Source organism: Drosophila rhopaloa, unplaced genomic scaffold, assembly GCF_018152115.1.
Source record: "Drosophila rhopaloa isolate 14029-0021.01 unplaced genomic scaffold, ASM1815211v1 contig_3, whole genome shotgun sequence".
Lineage (NCBI taxonomy): Eukaryota > Metazoa > Arthropoda > Insecta > Diptera > Drosophilidae > Drosophila > Drosophila rhopaloa.
In genome coordinates, this window is record NW_025335123.1 from 9928424 (window position 1) to 9952983 (window position 24560).

Sequence of the window (24560 nt, forward strand, 5' to 3'; positions counted from 1 at the left end):
GCACCATGCCAGGATCGGACGACATATTTGTATACCCTTGCAGACGGTATTATAATTTCAGTCAGTGTATATATTCTTGATCAGCTTCATTGTTAAATAATATTTAATATTTGGGGATTATGAACTTTAAAATGGCTTTGCAGAAAAGTGTCAAAAAACTGCAGTTTTAAGCTCATAACTTTTTCTACAGACCTCCCAATTCAAAGTGGCATACCTCAAAATGATCGTGGTTTAATTCCCTGAAAATCTGCGTTCCTACTTTTTTTTTTTTATTTTTGGGTCGATTTTTCGTAATTTTCAATGATGTAACCCCTTTCCAAATTTTCGAAAAATGCGTTTTCGGAAAAGTGCCAAAAAACTGCACTTCTAAGCTCATAACTTGTTCTAAGCTCATAACTTTTTCTACAGACCTCCCAATTCAAAGTGGCATACCTCAAAATGATCGTGGCTTAATTCCCTAAAAATCTTCGTTCATACTTTTTTTTTATTTTTGGGTCGATTTTTTGTCATTTTCAAGAACCCCTTTTCAAATTTTTGAAAATGGGTTTTCGGAAAAGTGCCAAAAAACTGCAGTTCTAAGCTCATAACTTTTTCTACAGACATCCCAATTCAAAGAGGCATACCTTAAAATGATCGTGGTTTAATTCCCTAAAAATCTGCGTTCCTACTTTTTTTTTTTTTTTTTTTGGGTCGATTTTTCGTAATTTTCAATGATGTAACCCCTTTCCAAATTCTCGAAAAATGGGTTTTCGGAAAAGTTCCAAAAAACTGCAGTTCTAAGCTCATAACTTTTTCTACAGACATCACAATTCAAAGTGGCATACCTCAAAATGATCGTGGTTTAATTCCCTAAAAATCTGCGTTCCTACTTTTTTTTTTTTTTTTGGGTCGATTTTTTGTCATTTTCAAGAACCCCTTTTCAAATTTTTGAAAATGGGTTTTCGGAAAAGTGCCAAAAAACTGCAGTTCTAAGCTCATAACTTTTTCTACAGACATCCCAATTCAAAGAGGCATACCTCAAAATGATCGTGGTTTAATTCCCTAAAAATCTGCGTTCCTACTTTTTTTTTTTTTTTTTGGGTCGATTTTTCGTAATTTTCAATGATGTAACCCCTTTCCAAATTCTCGAAAAATGGGTTTTCGGAAAAGTTCCAAAAAACTGTAGTTCTAAGCTCATAACTTTTTCTACAGACATCACAATTCAAAGTGGCATACCTCAAAATGATCGTGGTTTAATTCCCTAAAAATCTGCGTTCCTTTTTTTTTTTTTTTTTTGGGTCGATTTTTCGTAATTTTCAAGAACCCCTTTTCAAATTTTTGAAAATGGGTTTTCGGAAAAGTGCCAAAAAAACTGCTCATAACTTTTTCTACAGACATCCCAATTCAAAGAGGCATACCTCAAAATGATCGTGGTTTAATTCCCTAAAAATCTGCGTTCCTACTTTTTTTTTTTTTTTTTGGGTCGATTTTTCGTAATTTTCAATGATGTAACCCCTTTTCAAATTCTCGAAAAATGGGTTTTCGGAAAAGTTCCAAAAAACTGCAGTTCTAAGCTCATAACTTTTTCTACAGACATCACAATTCAAAGTGGCATACCTCAAAATGATCGTGGTTTAATTCCCTAAAAATCTGCGTTCCTACTTTTTTTTTTTTTGGGTCGATTTTTTGTCATTTTTAATGATGTAACCCCTTTCCAAATTTTCGAAAAATGGGTTTTCGGAAAAGTGCCAAAAAACTGCACTTCTAAGCTCATAACTTTTTCTACAGACAACCGATTTCAAAGTGGCATAACTCAAAATGATCGTGGTTTAAATCTCTCAAAAAATGTAAAAACAAAGTTAAATAAGGTTAAAAATGTTTTTATTCTGGTTGCGTGTATATCAATAAGTAAAATCATTGTAGTATCAACATATTTCAACTGTGTGTGGTGTTTTTGCAGGCGACACATGTTGTCACCCTTCCCCCCTTTTGCTTAACAGCTAAACATAAATAATTTAAGACTTAATCCACTAAGGCCACTTCCCTCGCGGCACTTTACAAAAACATCTCAAACTCTTTTTGCACAAAATATTACAAAAAATTTGACACACAAAAAAAATAAACAAAATACTTTTAGATAATTTCAATCAATCGACAAGAAACTCCAATAAAGGCAAATCAATGATCTAGCGATTGCCAAATAGTAGTAGTATAGTACAATTAATTTAGTTCGGTTTAGTACGAGGCAAACGAAGAACAACGAATGCTATAGAAATATCAGATTAACAACAAATTTTGGACTTCTTAAGCTTAACTGATTTACGTGTACATTTAGTTTCCCTCTTAGTATTACGGTTTAGAAAGCACTTGAATTTCGCTGTTCACGACAAAGGCAACATGGTGTTCGATTGGTGTTTCGATTCGTTTACACACAACTTCTCCCCGGCAATCTCCTCCAGCTGTTCTTGGACAAGTGAACCGATTCGTGACGATGACCAGTTTGGCTGTTTAACCGCTGCAATATAGAACGAATGGGATAAGTATAACCAAGTCTCGGAGGCGTTACGGGTGCTAGGTGAGTGGGTGCGGGTGGGTGAAAGTCTTGAGCTCTGGGGGAATAGGAAACCATCGACACATCGACACAACAGGCAAGCGAAACGGAAAGAGAAGGCTAGCTGTTCAATAAAGACAGAGACAGAGCGAGCGGGCGGGCGAAATACAGCGGAGATGATGGGGTGAAAAGTCAGTGGGTCATCGGTTCTTCTTACTTCGATCCCAATCCCGCCACAGTGGTTCCTTCTCTTTTTTCAGCCGGACAAGTCGCCTCAGTTCTTGTTACTCGTGTCACGCAGTTGTTGTTGTTGTTGTTGGGGGTTGTGGTGTTGGTGGTGATGTTGTTGTTGTTGTTGTTGTTGTTGGGGATTGTTGGTTAAGTGTCTACTTAAATGCAACTTGCAACATGCGTAGCACTTACTTTAGAAAGTCATTCATATTGATGTAATTTTTATAACTAAATAAAGAGAAATCACAAAAATGCATTCGGTTAAAAAGGAAAGGCAAACAAAACAAGAACAGAAACGAACAGAGCACATCGGTGGTAAGTGGTTATTTGCGAGTGCGGGTGGTGGATGGTGAATGGTAAAGGTTGGCAACACACGGGGTTAAGAGAGAAGCGCATTCAGATCGGAGTAGGATTGTTCATATTGAAGGCGAATGGACTGAACACACACAAAACATCATGTATAAAATATAATAAAAATAATTTCCATCCAGCGGGACATCGAATTTTGATCGAGAGGGGCTATCAACAATCCTACCGGCGGTCAGGGGCATGCAGTTTGTTAGTGGGTGAGCGTGGTCCGGGGAAGCGACCAGAACGACCAGGTGCCGTACCTCTTGGCGGACGTGGTGCGCGAATAGGGGTTCTGCAGGATCTTCGGGTGCGTCTCCATCACGCGCAGCAGCAGGTTGTCCAGGTAGTCCTCCAGCTCCTTAACGCGCTGTCGCTGCAGCAAAGCCTCGTTCTCCATTCCATTGGCAATTAGCATTAGTTCCTGGATGGGAAACACAAAAATATGAGTGCTTGGGACACAAAAGAAACATGAATGGGACACCCACCTCCCGGGACTTGCCCTCGTATTTCTTCGCCAGCTGGGCGGATATCTCCGAGCGGCGCTCCGCATGGGATCCCGACTTTTCGTGACCAATAATGATGCGCTCCGTGGACTTGGGACTGGGAGAGCTGCTCTCGTTGTCGTTGTTGTATTTGTCTTAGGGGGGAAAAAAAGGTTTATTAGTTAAGATACCAAGGAAAAGGCGCGCGGATGAGGGAGGAGCTGGGGTGGCTCAAGCTCCGATGCAAATTCACTGGCGGATGCAAAAACACAACGGAAACAACAGAAAACAGTCGGGGAAACAGACGGGAAACACAGACAGGTAAAGTAGGAAACGAGGGGAAATGAAGGTGCATGGAAAACGCTTCGGAGGAGGATGGCGCGACAGATGACAGCGTTGACTGGAAGTTAGCTTGGTTCGGTTTCGTGTGCGCTTCGCGATCCGCCAGCGTTTTGCCGCACTCCCTGCCCGCCGCCAGAATTTTTGTTTTGGAGAGGTCAGGAGTTTCACTGTGGCTGAGGTTGTGGTTGGTTCGGTTTCGGTTCGGTTCGGATCGGGTTCATCAGCTCACCTCGCTTGTTGCCGTATTTGAACTTGCCCAGTCGCTTCTCCCAGCGCTCCCCGCTCCCGCTCCCACTGCCGTTCGTCTGGAACTCCTTGGGCGACTGCTCGGGCGTAAGGAAGTTGTGCTCCGGCTCAGCCGTTTCCACCTCAGGCTCCTGCTTCGGCGCAAACTCCTGCTCGCCCATACGCTTCAGCTGCGGCTGCTCTGTGGCCGGCTCCTCTAGGGAAGTGGAGCGCTTGGCGAAGCTCAGAAGCCTTTGGTCCTCTTCCCAGCGCTTTGCCTCGCGTCGCTGCTGCTCGTCCAGCTGCAGCTGGTTTTGGCGCTCCTTCTCCTCAGCCAGTTCTCGCCGCATGGCCGCCTCTTCCTCGCGCAGACGCTCCTCATTCAGACGCAGTTCCGCCTCCAAACGGGCATCCTCTGCGGCGCGCTGCAGGCGCGCAGCCTCTTCGTTGGCCCTCTCCTCCTCTGCCCTCGGATCCGCCACAGAGCGAGGCTGTGGCTTGGGGCGTGCTGTGGGCGTGGGCGTCGGCGCCGGCTTCTCCAATTCCACGGTCAAATCCTCCAACTCAGGCTCATCTGCAAAGATGGCGGTGCTGTTGCGCTGCTCGTACTTGGCGAAGCTGGCGTTGAAGGTATCAAAGTTGCGGTGCTCCACATCGGGGGAGAAGAGCGAGGATGAGGTGGCCACTACTGAGTCAGTAGCAACGGATGGAACGGTTATAGAAGCAGGTACGGGTGCAGAAGCAGGCACGGGTACAGAAGCAAGCACGGGTACAGGTGGCGGCGCTGTGTGCGGTGGGTGCCCGTCCTCGTCATCGCTTTCCGAGCTGGAACTGGACGAGGAGCTGGACGAGGGCAATGGCGGCGGCTCCTCGACACTGGGGGGAAGTGGGACACGATCTTCCCAGCTGCGCCGCTTCAAGGAGTCAGTGCTACCGATCTCCAGGTACTTGCCACCACCATACAACTTTGACGCCCACTCGTCCTTGTCGCTTACCGACTCGGTTGGCTTCTCCTTTGGCTTCTCTCGCTCCAAGCTCCCAGAAACCTGCTGCTCATCCGCCAGCGGGATACGCGGCGGCTTCGAGGGAGGCGGCACAGTGCTGGTGCTGGCGCTTCCGCTTCCGCCTGCGCTAGCATTTGCGCTGGCATTGGCGCGGGCGTGGGCACGGACACTGAAATCGAGCTCAAGCTGTTCCATCTCCGCGTCGATGGGCGCATCCTCATCGAGCGTCGCTGGCAAAACCGCTGGCTTACCTTTCCCGCTGCCGCTTCCGATTCCGACTCCGTTTCCGGCGAGACCACCCACTCCGTTGCTCAGCAGGGGCGATGGGTGGCGCGGCGCAAAGTTGGGCGTACCGGATGGCGGCGGCTGGAGGCCGGTGCGTTGGATGTTGAGCGAGCTGCCCGAGCTCTTGTGCGAGAGGTTGTCGAACACAAATTCGTCCTCGTCTTCGTCCTCGCTGATTACGCCGGGATCGGCTTCGCCCGCCCTCTGGCCGCCTCGTCGTCGCCCACTGCCGCCGTTCTGGCCCCGGCCATTCGAGCTGTTGGGCGTGCCCAGGCTGGCGAAGGAGCCGCCGAAGGAGCTGCTGTCGTCGGCCCCCGCCTCCTGCTTCTTCTTGCTGCGGATGTGCAGCTTGGAGGTTATCGAACCTGCCAGCTTCTTGATGCTCCGCCGCTTCTCGCCATTGCCGATGGACAGCAGGCTGCCGCCCACGGAACTGGCCAGCTGGCCGATGGAAGACTTGTGCTTGTCCTTCTTGCTGAGGTCGGTCAGCGAGCCAGACTTCACCACGAAGGCGATGCGCACCTCCAGCTCGCCACGCTCCTTGTTCTTCTTCTCCTTGCCGGGCTTGCTCTCCAGCTTGAACCACTTGGCGCGTGGCCGGTCGTACACATCCATCTCGTTGAGGGGCAGCGAGGCCTGGCCCAGGAACTCATCGATGCCCAGATTATTCCGGTGCAGGCAGGTCAGAGTGAGCTCGGCGCGGTTGCCCTGGTCAGGAATTTTCCTGCGAGGAGAGGGTAATAATACAGTGGAAACACAATGTAAGGCACTCCAAGCTCTGGACTTACAGTTCGCACTCCTCGTTCCAGTTGACACTCGTCTCGGCCTTGTCCTTGACGGACGTCTGGTACTTCTCCTTGCCCAGGGCAATGGTGACGAAGCAGTTGTTGGTGCCATTCTTGCCCTTGGTGAGCAGTCCCCGCGCCCGCTGCACTGTAATTTGAGGGAAAGGGGACGGATTAGAGATTTGGATTGCCTTTGCAATGAGGTCCAGAATCTTAACTGGATGACAAAGGGTTTGACTCACAGCCAAGCGCATAAACAAACCATCTAAGGAAATGACTAACGAAGTCTGAAAATTATATCGTCTATTTTTCTGTATAAATGTTTACCAAGTCTAATGATTAATACTTTCCGAAATTTGTAAGAGTCTCACATTTTCAGCTTCAACTAAACAAGACAAAGGGAACCCAGCTTAAACAAAATGGTATGCGCAAAGTAAGAACTAAAAGTTTGGATCATCAAGTATTATTTGCCGCTAAAAAAAGAGAACCACAGGCCATGCATAAATGTATCTGGAGGAGTCGGCCGGCGGCAAACAATGCTGGGATTTCGGATTTGGGATGGGATGCGAATCGCGGTTGTGCGGTTGCGTGGTTGGCGTGTCGGTGGTGGCTTTCATATCTGCCGGATGCTCTGGTCGGGCTCGAGGTCACGAGGCGCTCGAGTGAAACTCGAAATTTGCTTTTGGGTCCGCTGGACGCGGCACCCGCGAATTTGGGAAGTGATTCACTCAACCGAGTGGCGACAATCACTGGCTTAGATTCGCTTTTTATTTGCCTTTAGCGTTTTGTATTTTCGCATAGACCTCGGCGCCGGCTCCGATTCCAGTTCGGTGCTGTTTTGACTGCACAACTGCCGGAAATGGGAATGTAATGAAGACGAAAACGTAAACGGCGGGGACAGAAATTAAGTCACTGCCAGAACAGAACGGAAGAGCTATCTATTTTTGGGCCGTCCCGGGAAGAGGTCATTCCACCGCCCAGATGTTCACCCCACATGTGGAAACCGAGGGGCAGAAGCTCCTCCCCGCCAGTTGCCACACATTTCGATTATTCAAATGTGACTGTGCACTTGCACGAAGTCTCTTTTCGCAATCGCAATCCCCTCCAGCGTTTCGTAATGCCAAAAAAATGAAGAAAAAAAAAGTGAGTTGTAGAGAAAAGAAGCAATTACCGGCCATAAACAATAAAACAAAAAGTAAAAAGTGGTGTCAACGAAAGGCGGTGAAAATCGACTAGATGAAAACCGGGGAAGCACAAAAACAATGGGCCTGGCCTGCAAATTTGTGCATCTTTTTCGTTTTCGTTTTCAGGTTCGGTTTCTGTACGAGTGCAAGTGCCACCCTTCCACTTGTCTTGTCTTTTTTCCTCTCCGGGGTGGGCGTCTCATAATTATTATCGCATTAACAGTTTTCCCGTCTTTCCATTTGCCTGCATGCCTGTAAGCCAATTTGCCAGTGCTGTATCTCGTCTGTCCCGTTTTACCTCTTTTTTACTGGCCCATAATTGAGGCTAAAGACAGAGAAAAGCCGGCGGCTAATATCGATAATCCAGCTGCTCCCAAAGATCAATGAGTGAGAGCTCACCGGCTCATCTTCTAATCGCTCTTGGCTTTTATTTCTCCGGCAAAACAAAATAGCTGCAGATGGATGGATCGTTGTGAAGATGGATGGCCACGAGTATGGCTGTCAATAACCGCCCGGCAATTTCGTGCAGCGGTTCAGCGGATGACGAGACATGCAAATCCGCCCAGAGATCGATGGACTCTTCCAATGCCCTGCCATTATTTTCCCCTCATAACGTGATGTTTACAAGTAAGTTTGTGCTTTTGCATGGAGGGGCGCCCCAAAATAGAAATGCCAAATGCTAAATGGCAAAAGTTACAAAAAAAAAACATGGCAAGCAGAGCCAAAAACAAAACCAAAACCAAAACCAAACGGCAATGGGTGAGGGAAGGGGGAGGGGGGAGGCGGGCAGCGGCTAGAGCGGCGATCCACCAACGGCGAAACCGTTAAGTTGGTCCGCTTTTATGGCCGCCTCTCGAAACTAATGACGCTGCCCCCACAGTGGACCAAAATGGCTTTATTTCGGGCACTTTTATACCTCGGAAACATTTTAGCAAACCCCTTCGATTTGAGAAGGTCGTTCATAATTTGATCCATATCAATTTGTTTTCATTCCACTGTGCCATAGTTGCGCATTTGATTTTTTCGCCTGGCGATGATCAGCATGTGAGCTTGGTGCCCCCGAGTGCTTCGATCTGGTAGAGGGGCGATAAAATCACTGCCAAAACAGAAGCCCAACACTTTTAACACTTTTTGCACTTTTCCCATTTCAATTTCGATTTAATCACGTGCAAGGGACGGCGTAATCGAGAGTTTTTCGGGGGTAAACAAAAAGGCGGGTGACTAGATGATTCAATGTCTGATTCAATTAACATCGCCAAACTCAAACGCAATTATCTATAACAACCGATAGAAACGCTATCTTTTGGGCCCAGGTAAGGATCGGCTGGATTGTATTACTCACGCGTTTTGAGCTCCAAAACTCCACAATGAGTCACCTGTCGTTCATTTTCTGCGCGTGGCCCAAATATGCCGCCGAAAATAACGGTCGGCTTCGATGCCAAAAAGAGAAATTTCTTAGTGCGATCGAACTGTTTTTGTCGACGGAATCATTCGATTCCCAGTTACCAGTCCAGATCCAGAAATAACCCTCAATACAAACTGGCACTAGAATGATTTAATCTTCCCCCACTTTTCCCCCTGGTTTACAGTCAATTATAGCTAAAAGCCTCCACAAATACACGGGGGAGCCGGGGGAATGAAGGGACAAACAAGCGACTGCACCTTTATTTTGTATTGTTTTATGCGACCCCAGACGGCAACAGTAGAATAAACATCTGCCGTCGCATATTGCCGACCTTTCTGACTTGTTTGTGTGTGTGTTTGAGGAGAGGTCAACTTTTGGGTTAATTAATTTCAATGAAATCATTTCTCGGTGTGCCTTTGCCTGTTTGTTTTATTTTCCGCCTGCTTTTCTGGTTTCTGTGCGCCAGTGCTGGATGCACCACAGGTGACCATTTCCCAAAGAGAAACTGGGAACTAGGGAAACTGGGGAATCCGGCAGAGGAGATCGCACAAGTCACGGAGATTATGCCCGGGCAATGATTGTGTGTGAGACTCAATTGGCGTGGCCAATCCCCGCCAGCCCTCGCTCGTGATACAGTGCAGCGATCATAAAAGAGCTAGCTTCTGGCTCTTGTTATTGCGATGCCGGGGAAACGTGAAATTCCCAGCACGCACTTTCATGTTCCACTTTTTCCTCTGCTCTCGCACTCTTTTCGGGGGCGGGGCGGGGGCGTGGCAGAGTGCCAGAGCGAAATAAACACACAAATGTTCTGTACGAAAAACAGACTGCGCCCGAGAGGCCAATGCTCCTTGGGACATGGGCATCCAACCACGCATGCTAATGAGCCACTTGCCAACCACTGTCGCGTTCCCATTTCTCCGAGACTTCTTTTAGAGGCTTGCTTTCTGGGATCAATTTCGGCCTGATCTCGTGGCTGCTTTCCCAACATAACATATGTACATGAATGTGTGTATACCTATTTACACGAAAAGCTGTCTCAATCGAAAGCCAGCGGGTTAAGGGTTACGGTTATGTCCAAGTCGGGGGTCAGCAGCACGTGCTACAAGCCACCCAACTGGGGCCACCACTTCATGGCCCGGCATTACAGCACATTTGCCGTTTGATGAAAAGCATTAGCAACAATTAATGTTGCAACTGCAACATCGGGCCATGTGTGCGGATCGTGCGAAAATGCGAAAAGGCGGCGATCAAAGTAAACGGTCTATCAATGGATCCACTATTCACTATATCCACTATATCCCACCATCCTACAGCGGATCATTTTATTGTTATGCATAAACAATTTCTTTCTTGCAAGCAATGAACCCACGAAGCCGTGCGATTTTGAAATGGAAATGGAAAACAGAAAACATAAAGCAGAGTTTTCCCAAATGAAAGGCAATTAGCATTTGTGGCGGAGCAGGGGGAGCGGGGAGAGCTTCTCCGTGGCTTCTGTTCATCGTAGCATGTTTTGAATATGAATGCAGATGGAGGGGGAGGAGGAGGGGGCTGAAAGAATCCGATTCCCAGCATGAATATTCAGGAGACGATGAGTGGAGGGGGTTTTGGGAAGCGCTGGAGGAATGTGGCCAGTGGCCATTTCAGCCAAGAGCTGGAACTGGAAAATAATCAATTGGAGACCCACGATGCGAAGAGAGTTTCAGACTGAGATCCAATCCAAAGCCAGACCTGTTTTCCCCCTCTTTTCCCCGCTCCCGCTCCCGATCCGATCCGATCCGCTTCGGTTCTATTCTGGCTAAATGGGTCGGGCAATGGAACGTAACTGTTTCGCATAAGTGCATCGACAGCGCCGCATTAAAACGGTTCCACATAGATGCGGGTATTACGAAGATGAGGCGGAAGAGGTGGGCATTATCTCAAGACGCCATCTCCCCGCTGACGTGACCAAAGTGCACCCTCTCCACCTCTTATCGCACAGATTTCATTATCGATCCAGTGGGAACAGTACGAAATACAGTAGATAGAGTCAATGGGTATATGTGTTTTTATCAATAACGATTTAGTTAACAAATAATATTATAAATATTAATAAAAATATATTTACAAAAGTATTACTATTATAAATAAATTCCTTTAAGACTGAGTCTTTCTGAACTTTCTACCTCCTAGACATGATTCCAAAATATTAATATGCAATTTCTATTCCACCTAAAGATATTCAATTGAAGAGCAATAATCATTATGAATTTATTAAATGCATAGGGTAACTATATTTCTTGCTTTTATTTTTCGAAGGTAGTTTAAACATTTTATAGGTTTAATGGACTGTCTTAAAATGTAAAGCCCTCAAAATGTGCTTGTCTTCCAGCATGTCTGTCCAAATGACTCTGATAAGATTACGTTCTTTAGCCACAAGTTTAAACGCTAAATGAAAATATATTGACTTGCTTATCGTATCGATTTCGGATGTCTTAAGAAGGAGAAGAAGAAACCTTTACTGAATTCTCTAAACTGGTATTTAGGTGCTGCCACCTTTCTTTATCGACAAACAAAAGGGCGGAGTGGTCCGCTCTGATTTTTACTGCAACCGCATTTTAATGCGTTGCAAAAGAGAACAAAATATAAAACCAAAACCAAAACCGAAATGGAAATGAAAAGGAAAATTAGCCGTTTGTTTGTTTGGGTCTGCTTGGCTGCCCGCTGCGCATTGCACAATTTCCCGCTGCGGAATTTTCATTTTCAGGTGTGTCCGTAGGTGTGCGAGTGAGTGAGTGGCCGCCAAGAATTTACGGCTAAAAATAAGGCACGCAATTGGCCAACTTTGGGGTGGAGTCGCAGTCGATAAGGAACTTTCCCGAGCAAAATGGTTCCAAAACAGTAAGCCACAAATAGGAGGGTAAAAAGCCAGGTGGTTTGTGGGTGATCTAACACTAGTAACAGAAAAGGAAAAGGCAAGGGGAACATAAAAACCTCTAAGAATTGCACACAGAAAAAAGGAGTTTAATACTAATTGTCGATGCGCTGCATTTTTGTAAAGCGTAATTCTGATATAGTAAATAATTACTATAAATAGAAAAATAACAAATTATTTTTTTTTCATTTTTATTTGCTCTAAACTTTTGATTTTCCTATGGATTTTATTTTTATCCGTAATCCATAGTACTTAAATATAAGCAAATTCAAAGAATCAAAAACAAACATTTTAAACAAGAAAGGTATTTTTTATACTACCTGCAATAGAAAGACAACTTTTGGAAAAGTTTCAAGCAGATAGCTTTAAAACTGAGGGACTAGTTTGCGTTAAAACGGACGGACATGGCTAGATCGACTCCCCTTTTGATGCTGATCCATAATATGTATACTTATTAGGGTCGGAAATGTATCCTTCACAACGTTGCAAATTTTTGACTGAAATTATAATACCCTCTGGAGTAAAATAGGCTAGAGCTTAGAGAAGTCCTAGTTCCAAACCCACTACTGCGGAAATAATTTAAATTTTGTTTGGTAGACATACATATATGTTATATGACTGAATAGGAAAATTTAAAAGATTTTGGTGCACAATAAAATTTTACATTTTTTGAGAGCAATAGCTTTATTTTTATATCAAATTGAATTATTTAGAATAATATTTTTTTAATATTTATACATAGCCAAATGAAATTCGTGTAAATTGAAAAATCTTCAAATTCTCTCTGTGTGGGAACACCGTAACATTCCAAAGGAGGGGGAACAGAGAACACCTGAGAACAGCAGCGATAACAGCTGTTTCCGAAGCGTGCGCTCACTTCATTCCATATTCTCATTAAGAAATTGGCAAATATTGACAAAAAAGCAAACAAGGCGAATTTCGGAGAGACACTGCGATGATTTGTTTGCTCATTCCCCATGACGTAAACACTCTAGCTATGGCTTTTAATCGTCGGAATAAAACATTGTGCGCTGTGCAAATATGCAAAATAAATGACAAGTGAAATAAAGAACGTACGAGCTGATAGCGGGGCAAGTTCAAGGTGGATCGGGGCAATCTATCTATCTTTAAAGCCCCAGTGTTTGTCTTCTTGATTTGTGTACGTTTCACGCAGCTTTGGATTCACAAAATGTGACTCATTTACTTTATCCATTTAAACTACTCACACACAGCGACTTGCTTACAGTCGAACTTCTTTAAATTGAACCGAAACATACCCAAAAAAAGAATACAAATACATTGACTTGTAGAAAATGCCATTAAGGAAAGTTTGGCTGTTATTATTCGATATTTGTTTTCATAATTGCCATTGGCAGAGCCCAAGTGGGAACAGCAGAATCAGCGCGCTTTGTGTTTTGTCACGAATTGGAATTCGCGATTTCTCATTGACATTCAGCCCTGAAGAAAACGAAAACAATGGCAAAACAAGAGGCCCCAAAACAAGCGCCACCATGGGCGTGTGTGCAAGAATGCGATGGAGAGGTAAGAAGACAGGGGTGCAAATGGAAGGGGACTAAGCATAGGCAAAAACCATTTTCTAGCGATGAGTAAGAATGTTCAAGCAGGGGAATTATCTTATCAGGCAGAACAGGCAAAAGTCTGATAAAAAATCGCTGAAATCAGGAAAACACAGAGAGCATAACTAGAGAGAGAGAGAGAGTGCGCGGGGGAGAAAGTGAAATTTCAAATTGCTATAGCTGCGAATACAACAACCATTCTGTCATGACAATATTTGAAGCACACACTAATGCAGTCGTGCACACACACGGACACGACAAACGAGTTTAAGTTTTAATGCGATTTATTTGCCGTAAAAAATAAAAACGGGTGTCCCCTGTTTTCCATTTCTCGCCCCCACTCACCCGTTACACTGCAGTGCGTCGGACTCCACATGGCACCCTGTATCCCGTTGATCAAGTCTCTCGATCCTTTTAACACGCTGCGAAGGTCCTGCCTCTTGCTTTCTCGCTGGTGTCTGCTTGTCCTTCGGAATTTGTTGTTGTCAGGGTGTTATTCTAACTACGTTTTTCTTGTTGACACACCGCGCACACTGTGTTCCCTTTGTTGTTAATCACGCGCGACACGAAACTACAGAATATAAAATGCCAGGAGTGTTAAAAAAAAAAAGGGAGAGACGCGACGCGTGCTGTTGTTGTTCAAAGTGGCCGCTAGAGTGACCGCTTATGAAAAGCAGAAATATGCCTAGAGTAGCGGGGCTGCGAAAATACCTAGGCAAAATGGCGAGAGGTGGGGAATTCGGGCTCCCACCGCCTGGCCACACTCGAACCATACAGCTGTGGCGTCCCGATCAAAAACTTAACGCTTTTCCTACATTTTCATTAAGCGCCATTTTAGACCAATTTTAACATGGAGCCAATGACGCTGGGCAGCCCGGTCAACAGCCCCGGCTCGAACCAGAGCCAATACCTGCCGCCGTTCCTCCTGGGCGATCCCCAAAACCTGACGCCGCACAAGAACACGCTGTCGCCGAAGCCCGGGCGCTACAATGTCAGCTTTGGTGAGTCCGCAGGCTAGTCTGGTTCCGCCAGAGACCATATTCAAGTGTCCGTGCCACCCCCAGCTACATCTCCGGGCGGCAGCAGCTCCCACGAGTTCAACCGATCCGCCATGAACACCCGCACTCTGTTTGGCGCCCAAGGAGGCGTCCACAATGTTTCCCAGCCCGCAGTCGGCGGCAGTGCCACCCCCAGCCACAGCCACGCCCACTCGCTGAGCCACCACCAGGCGGGACCGCCCACCCAAGGACTCTTCGACTCGCTGCGAGAACAGCCCACCACACCGCAGCAGCGCAGCCATCAGCTCAGCATGCTGCAGCTGCAGTCGCCGTATCAGAGCTATCAGTCCAACGATTCCTTTGCGCCCGGGGCACCCAATGCCATCAATGCCTCCATGCGGGCATTGTGCTCCCCACTGGGGGCTACCGCCTCGCCAGGTGTTTCGATAGCGGGATCGAAGGCAATAGCAGCAGCAGCAGCAGCGGGCAACTCCCGCATGGCCGACTTCTGGGTGACCATCTTTGGGTTCTCGCCCGGGGCCAGCTCCATGGTGCTGCAGCACTTCACCCTCTGCGGCACCATTGTGGACGTGGTGCATGCCCCGCAGAACGGGAACTGGATGCATGTGCGCTTCTCCTCGCGCATCGAGAGCGACAAGGCGCTGAACTACAACCACAAGGTGATCGCTGGCAATGTGATGGTGGGCGTGGCGCGCTGCTCGGACCGCTCGGTGATCGACAAGGAGAACAGCAGCGGGCTGGCCAATGCGGAGCCGCCGTCAACTCCCGCAGCCAGCCCCGTCCTCGTCCGTCCGTTCGCCCAGCAGGCGTACAAGCAGGCCCGCGACGTAAACATCATCTCGCCCACAAAGGATGTGCCCCAGAAGAGTTCCGGGCTGATGGACAAGGCCATGGACCTCATTTTCGGCTGGTGAGGCGGGAAGGAAGGCATGAAGGCGGCTGGCTTTTCCGGCTACTTATTTAATAATCACTGCGTACATCCAGCATACATACATACATACTTATTAAAAGAGATACAATAGCAATAGCATTAGCAAAAGGAGTCAAAGGGCGGTCATCGATCCCGCTGCAGCTGCCCCTTCCTTTACTTGGGCTCCAGGTGCGCCGTCTCCAGGTTCTTCATCTTGGGATAGCTGATAGAGCGGCTGTCCAGCTTGGACTGGGCCCACAAGATCAGCTTGAGCAGGAACATCATCTTGGGCGTGGAGTCCTCGCTGTGCTCGCAGCGCAGGATGGCCGAGTTCAGCTCGCTGGCGATCTTCTGGCGGTACGACTGCTCCAGCAGGTCGGCGAACGGGCTCTCCTGAGGCTTCTCGAAGGCGAGCAGGGCCAGCGTGCGCTCCAGCTCGAACATGGCATCCTCGCCGGACTCGGACAGCTTGCTCTGGGCGAAGGCCAGGGCCTCCTCCACCTTGCCGGCCCGGATCAGCTCGATGAGCTGCAGCTGCTGAAGGTGGAAGAACAAATAGCGATCGCTGCCGAGCAGCTCCGGGTGCAACTGGTTGACCAGCTGGGTGGCCTCCTCGATGCGTCCAGCCTGGACGGCCTCGCGGATGAGGATGCGCTCGTCCAGGCTGCTTAGCTCCACGCTGGGCTCCAGATCAGCCTCGTGCTGGAACTTCTCGGCGGCCTCCTTGAAGCCCTCTGTGTTGGAGAGGCGGGGAATCCCCGGGATTAGTTGGCTACGCCGACACTGGACACTGGATGGGGCGCTTACCTGTGACCAAGTAGTTCATGATCAGGCGGTTCATGTCCGCCTGCTTGAACGGAAACTGCTCCAGGCGCTGCAGCCACTCCTCCTTGGTGATGGCCTCCGATTTCTCGTTGTAGCTCATTTTCTTGCTCTTGCGTATTTTGCCAATCTTGAGGCCGTTTCTCGAACCGATCTGCGTCGAACTGTTGATTCCAAATCCCAATTACCCCTTTTTTCCCACGCTGTTTATTGTTTACTAATTTTGCTGCACAAATGACGCTGGAAATTTTCTTTTCTTTCTATGCTTTTCTCTTGTCAGTGTGACCAGACGGCATTTACCATTTTGGTAGTGCACTTATGCGATGATTTTCGGAGTACCTATCGCTTGCCTTCAATTTATGCGATGATTTTCGGAGTGCGCGAAATTTAAATCCAATTATTCGGATTTATTTAAAATTTATTCCGAGGCAACACCTTTGACAGAAAATATATGACTTAGTAAACAATAATATACCACTTTTGGAAATCACAATGTTCTCTGAACTTTTAATTAAAGTGCTTAATTGTGAAAAGAATAAAAAAAATTTAATTTTTTCGAAGTATTTGCCTCTTAATTTAAAAAAAAAAACAAAAAAATCATCACTTTAGGACCAACTAAAGTTGATTTGTAATCCTAGTAGCTTTAGCAGACGCGGATTCGAGAAAATACCATTAATTGCTTTATTTATTTAAATATCCCTTATCACACCAATCCCCAAAAGCAAAATAACTTAAGAAAAAATATTTGGTCGATTTTGTATTTTGCGGATAATGGCACTGGAGAAACCAGACCTTAATGATTTATTAATTAATTTCTTTATTGCAGAATATTTTTCTTTTCTATTTTAAGTCGGAACCCTTAATTATTATGGTTACGAACGAATACAATTTTGGTTCGGCCAGGACTAACCAACTAACCAACATAATCCCAGGAGCCGGATGAAGACAGCTACCACCTGCCGCTGGCGAAGTGGTCCTCAGTTCTTGCGGTTGCCCCGTCGCCGCATGGAGGCGGTGCACTTGGGGCAGTACCACTTGCCCTTGGGCGGCTGCGTGATGCCCACACAGGGGTAGTGGAACCACTCGTAGGGGCAGGCGTCGTTGTCGCAGGCCACCATGTCGCCGTAGCTCACCTGGTTGCACGTGCAGTAGCGGGGCTCGTTGGGATCGTACGACCATTCGCCCTCGTTCGTCTGCTCCACCACGAGTCCGTTCTCGCCGATGGTCAGGCTGGAGCCGGGCGTCATCGTGGTGGTGGTGGGCAGGCTCATGGCAGCCACGCCGCCTGCAACGCTGCCTGCAGCACTCGCCGTCAAGCTGCCTCCTCCTCCTCCGCCGCCGGCCATGGCCAGCGAGCCGTGAGTCAGTCCACCAGCCGAAAGATTCGTTGAGGCCGCCGCCGCCACCGCCACCATGGAGAGCATGTCCCTCGACTCCACGCTCATCGACGAGGATACCGAGCCAATCGAGTTGCCGGACGAGGAGCCGGCCAGCGGCTGGACCGCCAGCGAAGAGGGCAGCGCCAAGGCAGTGGTCAGCTTCTTCTTCTGCTTCTTCTCCTGGTGGTGGCTGCTGTGCCCGCCGCTGTGGCCGCTGCTGCTGTGGTGGTGCCCGTGCCCGTGGCCATGCCCATGCCCATGGCCATGCCCGTGTCCATGGCTGCTGTGGTGCGACTGGGAGTGATGCGATCCGCTGTTGCCTCCGCTGGCGCCGCCGGTGGCCAGTGCAGTGCCGGCAGTCGCTGTCACCGATCCGCCCGTCGACTGCTGCAGACCGCCCTGGCCCGCCTGCGACCAGAACTCCGCCGTGGTCCCTGCCGTTCCGTGGATGGCCTCGTAGCTGGCCTTGAGACTGGCCGTCCGCCGACCCTGCTGCATCTGCTGCGTGGCCACGATCGCCTGGCTGGCCGCCGCCGCAATGGCACTGGAGGCGGCTGCTCCTCCGCCTAGCTGCTGCAGGTTGTAGGTGACTGTGGCCCCGCCGGCCGAGTGGCCGCTGTGGCCGGTGGTTGCTGTGACCACCGGTGTGGAGGTTCCTCCCGCTGCCACTGCCGTAGCTGCTCCGCCTGTGCTGCTCAGCACGCTGTGCGCCAGGTTCGTGGGCAGTTGGCGCACCAGTGAGCTCGTTCCGGCGGTCAGGGTGTTGTTGGCCAGGTTGCTACTGCCGCCGGTCACGCCCACGCCCACACTTACGCCCACGGTGACGGGCAGGGTGAGATGCGTGGCGGCGATGCTGCCGATGTGATTGGAGGCCTGCGATTGGGCGGATGTGACGCTGGCCAGGCCGGCGGAAGCTACGGACGCTGTGGCGGGCGAGGAGGAGGCCGCCGAGGGAGCCGTCGAGCCGGAACCGACCACGGGCAGCGAGTGGTTGAGGTTGGCGCGCTTCTCCTGGACGGGCACGGTGCAGATGGTCTCGCGACGCTTCTCTAGTTTGCGGTGTCGCTGGCTGGAGCTGAGCTGGGCCGTGGCGATGCTGGAGAGGGCGCCGCCAGAGCCGGCGGCTCCGCTGAACAGGGCAAGGTCCGAGGAGCCCGTGTCGGCTCCGGAGGCACTGTGGGCCGCAGAGCTGTTCACCAGACTATTGGCCGAACTGGCGCCGAAGTATCGGTTCTCCTTCTGGTTCATGCTCAGCAGCAGGGCGGTGGCGGCCGTCGAGTTGCCATCCAGCTCCAGAGAGCGGCGCTCGAGGATTTCGGTGATGCCGTTGTTGTCCGCCTCCAGCTCGCACTTGAACTTGAAGAGCTCGCTGTCCAGGCGGCGCAGGTAGCGCTCGACCAGCTCGTGGATTTGCGTGGCGATGGCCACCTTCTCGTCGGCGTCCTCCATCACCTTGAAGTACTCGCCGCGCAGGCTGTGGAATTCCGTGTCCATGGACTCGTGCTGCAGCTCGTCGCGCTTGCACTGCTTAAAGAACAGGTGGGTCTTCTTGTCCAGGGAGTCCATGTTGTCTGGCGGACGGAGTGGAATGGTAAATGGGAGATGGTCAGGGGATAAACCCCGAATTCCTGATTGTTTTGGACCACTCACTCTGAACTGCGAGATCCAGTTCGCGCATCTCCGTGAAGCGGTCGCGCAGCTCCTGCGGCAGGTGCTCTATCATCTCCAGGTAGTCCTCCAGGTAAAGCATGTTGGCAATGTGTACTGGCCCGCTTTAATTGCGGAAAGTTTAAAATATTTGCAAAAAATTTAATAAATGCGAAAATGAGTCTTTTTTTGTCTGGTGTTGGTAAACGTAAAAAATAGTGTGACCACGTATTGGAGGTTTGAAAATCCATCCTGCTTTCCAAAGTACCGTGATGTAAAATTCGTTACAATGCTGTTCAAAAAACAATAATAGGTAATACACAAAATATTAAAACATTTCACCAAGGAACACTAATTCAGAATAAAACACTACTATGTAAGTGGTACAAAGCAAAACCTTTCTATAAGCAAATATATAACATTTAAATAATTAAGAAAGACAAATTCAGGAGAAACATATATATGGACACACTAAGACATAAATTAAATTCGATATTATATTAATAAAATCGATATAAAAAATATACTTATAGCTTTACAAAACCCAAACAAGTAAATCACAAATAATAAAGCAATCATAAAAATAAAAAAATGTTCTTAAACATTCTTAATGTTAAACATTTTCTGAGTCTGAGTCGGAAAATTACTGATATATAATATTTCGATAGAAAAATAAAAGTCTACTTTTTATAATTATCTAATAAATCTTATTCTAAATACAATTTTCAGACAGAAACGAAAACGAGAGAAAATTTTGACAACCCGAAGTTTTAATACCCTTACAGACATACTGAAAATTGATAACAACGTGCACTGCGCGAAAATACATATGTCAGCTATAGCTGATAGTCAACTGAAGCGCTAAATCTAAAATGATTTAAAACCATCATATTGGGAAAAAAACAGCAAGATTTACCCAAAATTCTACGAAAAAAACCGAGTGTTATCCAAATGTCATTTATAAAAACATTATTTAAGTCCAAAATAGCGAGAAATAAGATATAGACACCCCGATTTGCGCTGTTATCAAACTTTATTTAAGTACTCATATGAAAATACGATTGCGAAAGTTTCAAGTCTCTAGGTTTTTAACTGAGCCCCCAAATGTTATAGAAACAGACGGAAATGGCTTTATCAACCTATCAGTGATGCTGATCCAGAATATATATACTTTAATGGTCGGAAATGTCTCCTTCACTGCGTTGCAAACTTATGTGACCCATAATATGTTACAATGCCCTCCTCTGCAAGGGTTAAAAAACACAACCGATGCATCTGGTTGTTCAACTTTATCATTTTATTTCACTTTTTGCCTGGCAAATGCGATTTGCCCGTTTTTGGGTCTGGGATCGTGGATTTCGGGGGACACATACACATCCACCCACTTTTCTGACCACACGTCATATACTACATAAATGTAAAAAGCTTAGCTTAAACTTAACGAAAGTAATTAGAATTTAGAGTTTAGAGTCGGTCCATACGGCTAGATTAACTTATTCGAATGCGAGGGGCGCGGGGAATGATCCAAACGAAGTCTGAACGCAACGGCGCGGAGCGGAACTGAAACAAGTCAAGCTGCTAAATGCATCCAGTTTGCTAGCTAGCGGAAGGGGCCTCCTGCTATCTTCTATCTGCAGGTGGAACGGGAACGGGAACGGGGAACGGGGAACTAGGAGTGGTCGTGCCCGCGAGCAAGCCACAGCAATACTAAACGTAATCATAATACACAGACATCGTAAGATGCTAATCCCTAGTCACACAGCTACGTACAACACAACACAGTCGATTCCTCCCCATCCCACCATCCCGCCTCCGACTACTACTACTATATGGACATCTCGGGCATCTTGTTGTGCTTGAGGTTGATCTGCACGCTCTGCGAGAACATCTTGATGATGCCGTAGTGCTCGTTGGCGTACACCTTCAGGAAACTGGGCACGTTCTTGTGGAGCAGCTCGTGGCAGAATTGGGGGTACTTCTGGTACGCCGGCTGCTTGTCATCCCAAATGGCCAGTAGGTCGCAATCATCGCTGCAATGTAAAGGCAGAAGTGGACATTAATTGGATGAAAATTATCTGACAAGCACTGGCCAAACATGGATGCTACTTGGCCACTTCGAGTGCCCATCTCGAGGGCTTCGTCTGGATCTACTCACCGCACTTCGTTGGTGCACTCGTCCAGCGATATGATCAAGTACTGGATCTTCAGCTGGGCGCACTGGTTGTAGATGTCTGACGATTGCTGGCGACTGTAGACCGAGTACACGTGCTCCGTGCGGTCCCTGAAAAGGCGGAAGAGTCCGTAAGTGAATGGACATGGACGCCAAAGAGAGCGGGACAGCGGGAGGGGCTGGCCGATAAGCTATCTCGTTCTTATCAGGTCTACTCACGCCATTTGACGCATCTCCAGGTGCGCATGATTGACTATGGGTCGCTTGGTGGTCAGGTGCACGGTGCCGATGATCTCCACGGGGCCGGCAAAGACCGCATCCCGCTCCGTATTCAGCTTGATCCACTCGAGCATACTGTCCAGGTCGTCGCCGCTCTGGGTGTAGCGCGTGGGGAAGTACTCCTCGCGAATGTTCTTTGCAGGGATCACAAAACACAATCATTTGGGTGGCACATAAGGCGAAATCCAACTTACCACCATGCCGGGATCGAACATGCTGAGCAGGAAGACGGCCAGCGAGACGGACCAGAAGATGTTGCGCTGGCGGTGATACCACACCTTGGAGCAAATAGTGGGCGCAATGACGCAGCCCTGCGTGAAGCTGAGGAAGAAGAGCTTGCGGACGGCGAGTCCGATGACGGTGAAGACTAGCATTTGCAGGAAGCTGTACATGTAGTGCAGGTTGAGGATCTGCGCGTTGGCCGTGGGCACCACGGAGCTGCGCCTGGAGGTGCTGCGCTTCCGGCGTCGTTGGCCACTGGTGCTAGAGCTGGGGCCGGCGGAGGGCTCGCCCTCCTCCTGGCTGGGGGACTTGGACGGCAGAGTTTCAGTGGGATCTGCTGTGGACTCGGGTTCGTCTTCGGGGCCACCATGATCTTTTTCCACCTCCTCCTCCTCCTGCGGTTCTGGGTGCTTATCCTCCTCGGGCAGCTGGTCAGCCCCGTCACCGGCCGCCTCTTTGGTTCCCTGTGCCCGCTCCTTCCGCTGCTTGTCACTGTTCCGATGAATCTGGGCCCTCAGCCGCCGGATGTCCTGCATGAAGTCGTCGCGGGCGGGCGGTTGCTCCTGGCGCAAGCGGGCCTGGGCGCGTTTGTACCGTTCATAGTCATGGTCACAGGTCTCGAGTAGTCGGAAACACTGCTGCAGTTGCTGCTCCGTCTGCCGGTTCGACATGTCGCCCATGGAGACGCGGTGCTCCTCAAGGAAGTCCTCCAGCACGTAGTTGCGGGCCCGCTCGCGCTGCTCCTCGCTGGCGGCGCTGACCGGGGCGCCGCTCTTGCGCCAGCGGCGGAAGAACATGGCTAGCATGACCACGCCGTACATGCAGTACGGCTTCACGATCATCGTCTTGACCAGCTGCCATAGTTCCGACCAGGCGATGCGCGCGTACAGCGGGTTGCAGGCGGAGAGGTGGGCCACGAAGCCCACGTTGACCTGCAGGGCCCAGTGGGCCCACAAATCGCAGTAGTGCGTGTTAGCGCCATCAGGCACACTGACCACACCCGCCCGGTTGAGCAGCTCTAACAGCTTGCCCTGCATGCTGCTCGCGAAGAGCTGCGCCAGCAGGATGAACTTCAGCGAGAAGTAGTCGCCCTGCAGCGGATCGTGGGCGTGCCCTAGCCTCCGGCTGCGCACCTGCCGCAGCTGTCGCACCACCGTGATTAAGAACAGGGACAGCGAGACGCTCAGCTGCCAGGTGAAGAGAAGCTGGCTGTTGCCGTGCGACATCACAAAGGCCAGAGCGTGACCAAGCAGGTGCGACAGCGAGTAGTCCAGCGCAAAGGCGTTGGCCAGGCCCGTGGGCAGGGCGCTCACGTTCCAGGAAGTCATCACGATCACGATCTGGGTGGTGAAGATGAAGGTGGAGAACTGCCAGGACAGCAGGGCGCAGGCGGTGAACAACGACATGGCGAAGATCTGCAAAAAGCAAGGGCTATCATTAATTGGTCTTTGTTCGTTTTACAAACTGGGAGGTTACCATAAACAGACGCGAGGTGTGCCGCTGCCGATGTATGATCCTACCGATGCAGATGCATAGATAGAACATCTGCAGAAATATAAACGGAAAGGCAAAGTTCTCCCGCGCCAGCGGTCGCTCGTAGATTTTGGCCACGAAGCTGTGGAACATCAGGTACGAGATCACGCCATATATCCCCCCGAACACGTTCTCGCTGAGCAGCGTCCCGTAAAGATAGAGGACCAGCAGGGTCACCCCGCCCATGAGCCACACGAACTCCAGGTAGAACTGCATGGGCTGTACCATCGGATTGAAGCCGGCACGTACCACGTGGAAGAAGTACCTTTTTGGGGGAGAGGGAGTAGTTGGGTTATGGGCTGCCTTCGACTCTAGTCCTCCTCCAGCCACTTACGCCGTGACCAACTCCGGCAGAACGTAGAACCGCTGCAGCACATTGACGCTGTGCGGATACTCGATGTCCGTGACGTTCTTCAGCTGCTCATAGCCGTGCCAGAAGTCCGGTCCGTCGGCCAGTCGCTTGTAGAAGGCGTAGTACAGCGCATCCTCGCGCCGCAGGAGCGCCTCCCGTTCCAGCTGATTGAGCTGCTGGATGTTAGTGCGCGTCTCGAAGATCACGCGCACATGCTGCACGTACAGGAAGAAGAAGCCGGAGCCTGGGGATCAGAGGTGCAATCGGGGATTCCTGATTAAACTGGGTTCCCCCCGAGGGCGGAAGAGGCGTGGCAGAGGCGCCCGCCGGCTGCACTCACCGATTAGAGCGTGCGACAGGATCACGTACAGATTGGGCTCGCGCATCGTGCTGCCGTTGCGGTTCTGGTCTCGTCTCACTGGGTGGCTGTGTTTGAAGTGGCAACCATTATTTATTTCACAACGATTATTGCTCCCTTTGCACAATAAAAAAAAACAGACACACACCGATCAGCTGTTTTTGACCATGACCGTGCTGCGCCAACGTATCGCGCCGGCGAAACACACATTCGGGCTAGTCGGTCACACTGGCGAAAATTTGATATTAGGTACTTATGAATGTACCTTGGTACAATTTCACAGTATTAATGCCTACGCCAGATTAATCATTATAGTTCATATAGTTCTTTGTATATTATAACTGAAAAGATAAAAGTAGAAAAAGTATTTCACAACAAACTCATCAATATTTACCCTTCAAAAATAAATCTTTCTTGTAACTATTTTAAAAACGAACATATCAATGAACTTTAGTAGGTTATCCAATTGTCAAAGATTTTTACTCAAAAAGGACATTTTATTATCTGGCGTGGGTTGGGATAAGCGTTTTATTGGTGCATCGAATTTTTGGGAATAC

At 49.0% G+C, this 24560-nt stretch overlaps 5 protein-coding genes across 9 annotated transcripts; 1 reads left to right on the forward strand and 4 right to left on the reverse strand.

Annotated features, from left to right (window-relative positions):
* Positions 1-1843: 1843 nt before the first annotated feature.
* LOC108049894 (fibrous sheath CABYR-binding protein) lies at positions 1844-13979 on the reverse strand. Of its 5 annotated transcripts, none has more exons than XR_001769567.2 (7): positions 13658-13979; positions 6239-6383; positions 5417-6174; positions 3598-3749; positions 3373-3533; positions 2748-2989; positions 1844-2494 (listed from the first exon to the last, which is right to left on the reverse strand). XR_001769567.2 is itself a non-coding variant. In XM_017131288.2 (6 exons), the coding sequence occupies exons 1-6, from the start codon at positions 13686-13688 to the stop codon at positions 2488-2490; spliced, it is 2505 nt and encodes an 834-aa protein (XP_016986777.1). In that variant the 5' UTR covers positions 13689-13979; the 3' UTR covers positions 1844-2487. The 5 variants fall into 5 exon arrangements, 1 of the variants encoding a protein (XP_016986777.1); XR_001769566.2 differs by having other exon boundaries at positions 3297-3533; XR_001769565.2 differs by having other exon boundaries at positions 4166-6174.
* An 81-nt stretch (positions 13980-14060) lies between these two features.
* On the forward strand, positions 14061-15356 carry LOC108049895 (nucleoporin Nup35). The gene is made up of 2 exons (XM_017131289.2): positions 14061-14313; positions 14377-15356. The coding sequence occupies exons 1-2, from the start codon at positions 14163-14165 to the stop codon at positions 15243-15245; spliced, it is 1020 nt and encodes a 339-aa protein (XP_016986778.1). The 5' UTR covers positions 14061-14162; the 3' UTR covers positions 15246-15356.
* On the reverse strand, positions 15272-16352 carry LOC108049896 (glucose-induced degradation protein 8-B homolog). Its single transcript, XM_017131290.2, has 2 exons — positions 16049-16352; positions 15272-15975 (listed from the first exon to the last, which is right to left on the reverse strand). Exons 1-2 carry the CDS (start codon positions 16164-16166, stop codon positions 15416-15418), a joined length of 678 nt encoding a protein of 225 aa, XP_016986779.1. The 5' UTR covers positions 16167-16352; the 3' UTR covers positions 15272-15415.
* Positions 16353-16807: 455 nt separating this feature from the next.
* Positions 16808-19295, reverse strand: LOC108049938 (inhibitor of growth protein 3). The gene is made up of 2 exons (XM_017131345.2): positions 19093-19295; positions 16808-19013 (listed from the first exon to the last, which is right to left on the reverse strand). The coding sequence occupies exons 1-2, from the start codon at positions 19190-19192 to the stop codon at positions 17041-17043; spliced, it is 2073 nt and encodes a 690-aa protein (XP_016986834.1). The 5' UTR covers positions 19193-19295; the 3' UTR covers positions 16808-17040.
* Positions 19296-20363: 1068 nt separating this feature from the next.
* On the reverse strand, positions 20364-24181 carry LOC108049917 (C-mannosyltransferase dpy-19 homolog). Its single transcript, XM_017131318.1, has 7 exons — positions 23986-24181; positions 23628-23889; positions 23237-23558; positions 21733-23175; positions 21479-21672; positions 21245-21370; positions 20364-21119 (listed from the first exon to the last, which is right to left on the reverse strand). The coding sequence occupies exons 1-7, from the start codon at positions 24029-24031 to the stop codon at positions 20915-20917; spliced, it is 2598 nt and encodes an 865-aa protein (XP_016986807.1). The 5' UTR covers positions 24032-24181; the 3' UTR covers positions 20364-20914.
* Between the last annotated feature and the right edge of the window lie 379 nt (positions 24182-24560).

Excerpts from the sequence above, each read along its gene's own strand:
- LOC108049894 (XM_017131288.2), bottom strand. The coding sequence starts at position 13,688 with ATGTGGAGTCCGACGCACTGCAGTGTAACGG. Across the intron at positions 6,384-13,657 it reads GACGCACTGCAGTGTAACGG|TGCAGCGGGCGCGGGGACTG; the intron begins GTGAGTGGGGGC and ends CTCAAATTACAG. Across the intron at positions 6,175-6,238 it reads TGGAACGAGGAGTGCGAACT|GAAAATTCCTGACCAGGGCA; the intron begins GTAAGTCCAGAG and ends CTCTCCTCGCAG.
- LOC108049895 (XM_017131289.2), top strand. The coding sequence starts at position 14,163 with ATGGAGCCAATGACGCTGGGCAGCCCGGTCAACAGCCCCGGCTCGAAC. Across the intron at positions 14,314-14,376 it reads GCGCTACAATGTCAGCTTTG|CTACATCTCCGGGCGGCAGC; the intron begins GTGAGTCCGCAG and ends TGCCACCCCCAG.
- LOC108049896 (XM_017131290.2), bottom strand. The coding sequence starts at position 16,166 with ATGAGCTACAACGAGAAATCGGAGGCCATCACCAAGGAGGAGTGGCTG. Across the intron at positions 15,976-16,048 it reads CATGAACTACTTGGTCACAG|AGGGCTTCAAGGAGGCCGCC; the intron begins GTAAGCGCCCCA and ends TCTCCAACACAG.
- LOC108049938 (XM_017131345.2), bottom strand. The coding sequence starts at position 19,192 with ATGCTTTACCTGGAGGACTACCTGGAGATGATAGAGCACCTGCCGCAG. Across the intron at positions 19,014-19,092 it reads ACTGGATCTCGCAGTTCAGA|ACAACATGGACTCCCTGGAC; the intron begins GTGAGTGGTCCA and ends TCCGTCCGCCAG.
- LOC108049917 (XM_017131318.1), bottom strand. The coding sequence starts at position 24,031 with ATGCGCGAGCCCAATCTGTACGTGATCCTGTCGCACGCTCTAATCG. Across the intron at positions 23,559-23,627 it reads CTGCCGGAGTTGGTCACGGC|GTACTTCTTCCACGTGGTAC; the intron begins GTAAGTGGCTGG and ends TCCCCCAAAAAG. Across the intron at positions 21,673-21,732 it reads TGTTCGATCCCGGCATGGTG|AACATTCGCGAGGAGTACTT; the intron begins GTAAGTTGGATT and ends ATCCCTGCAAAG.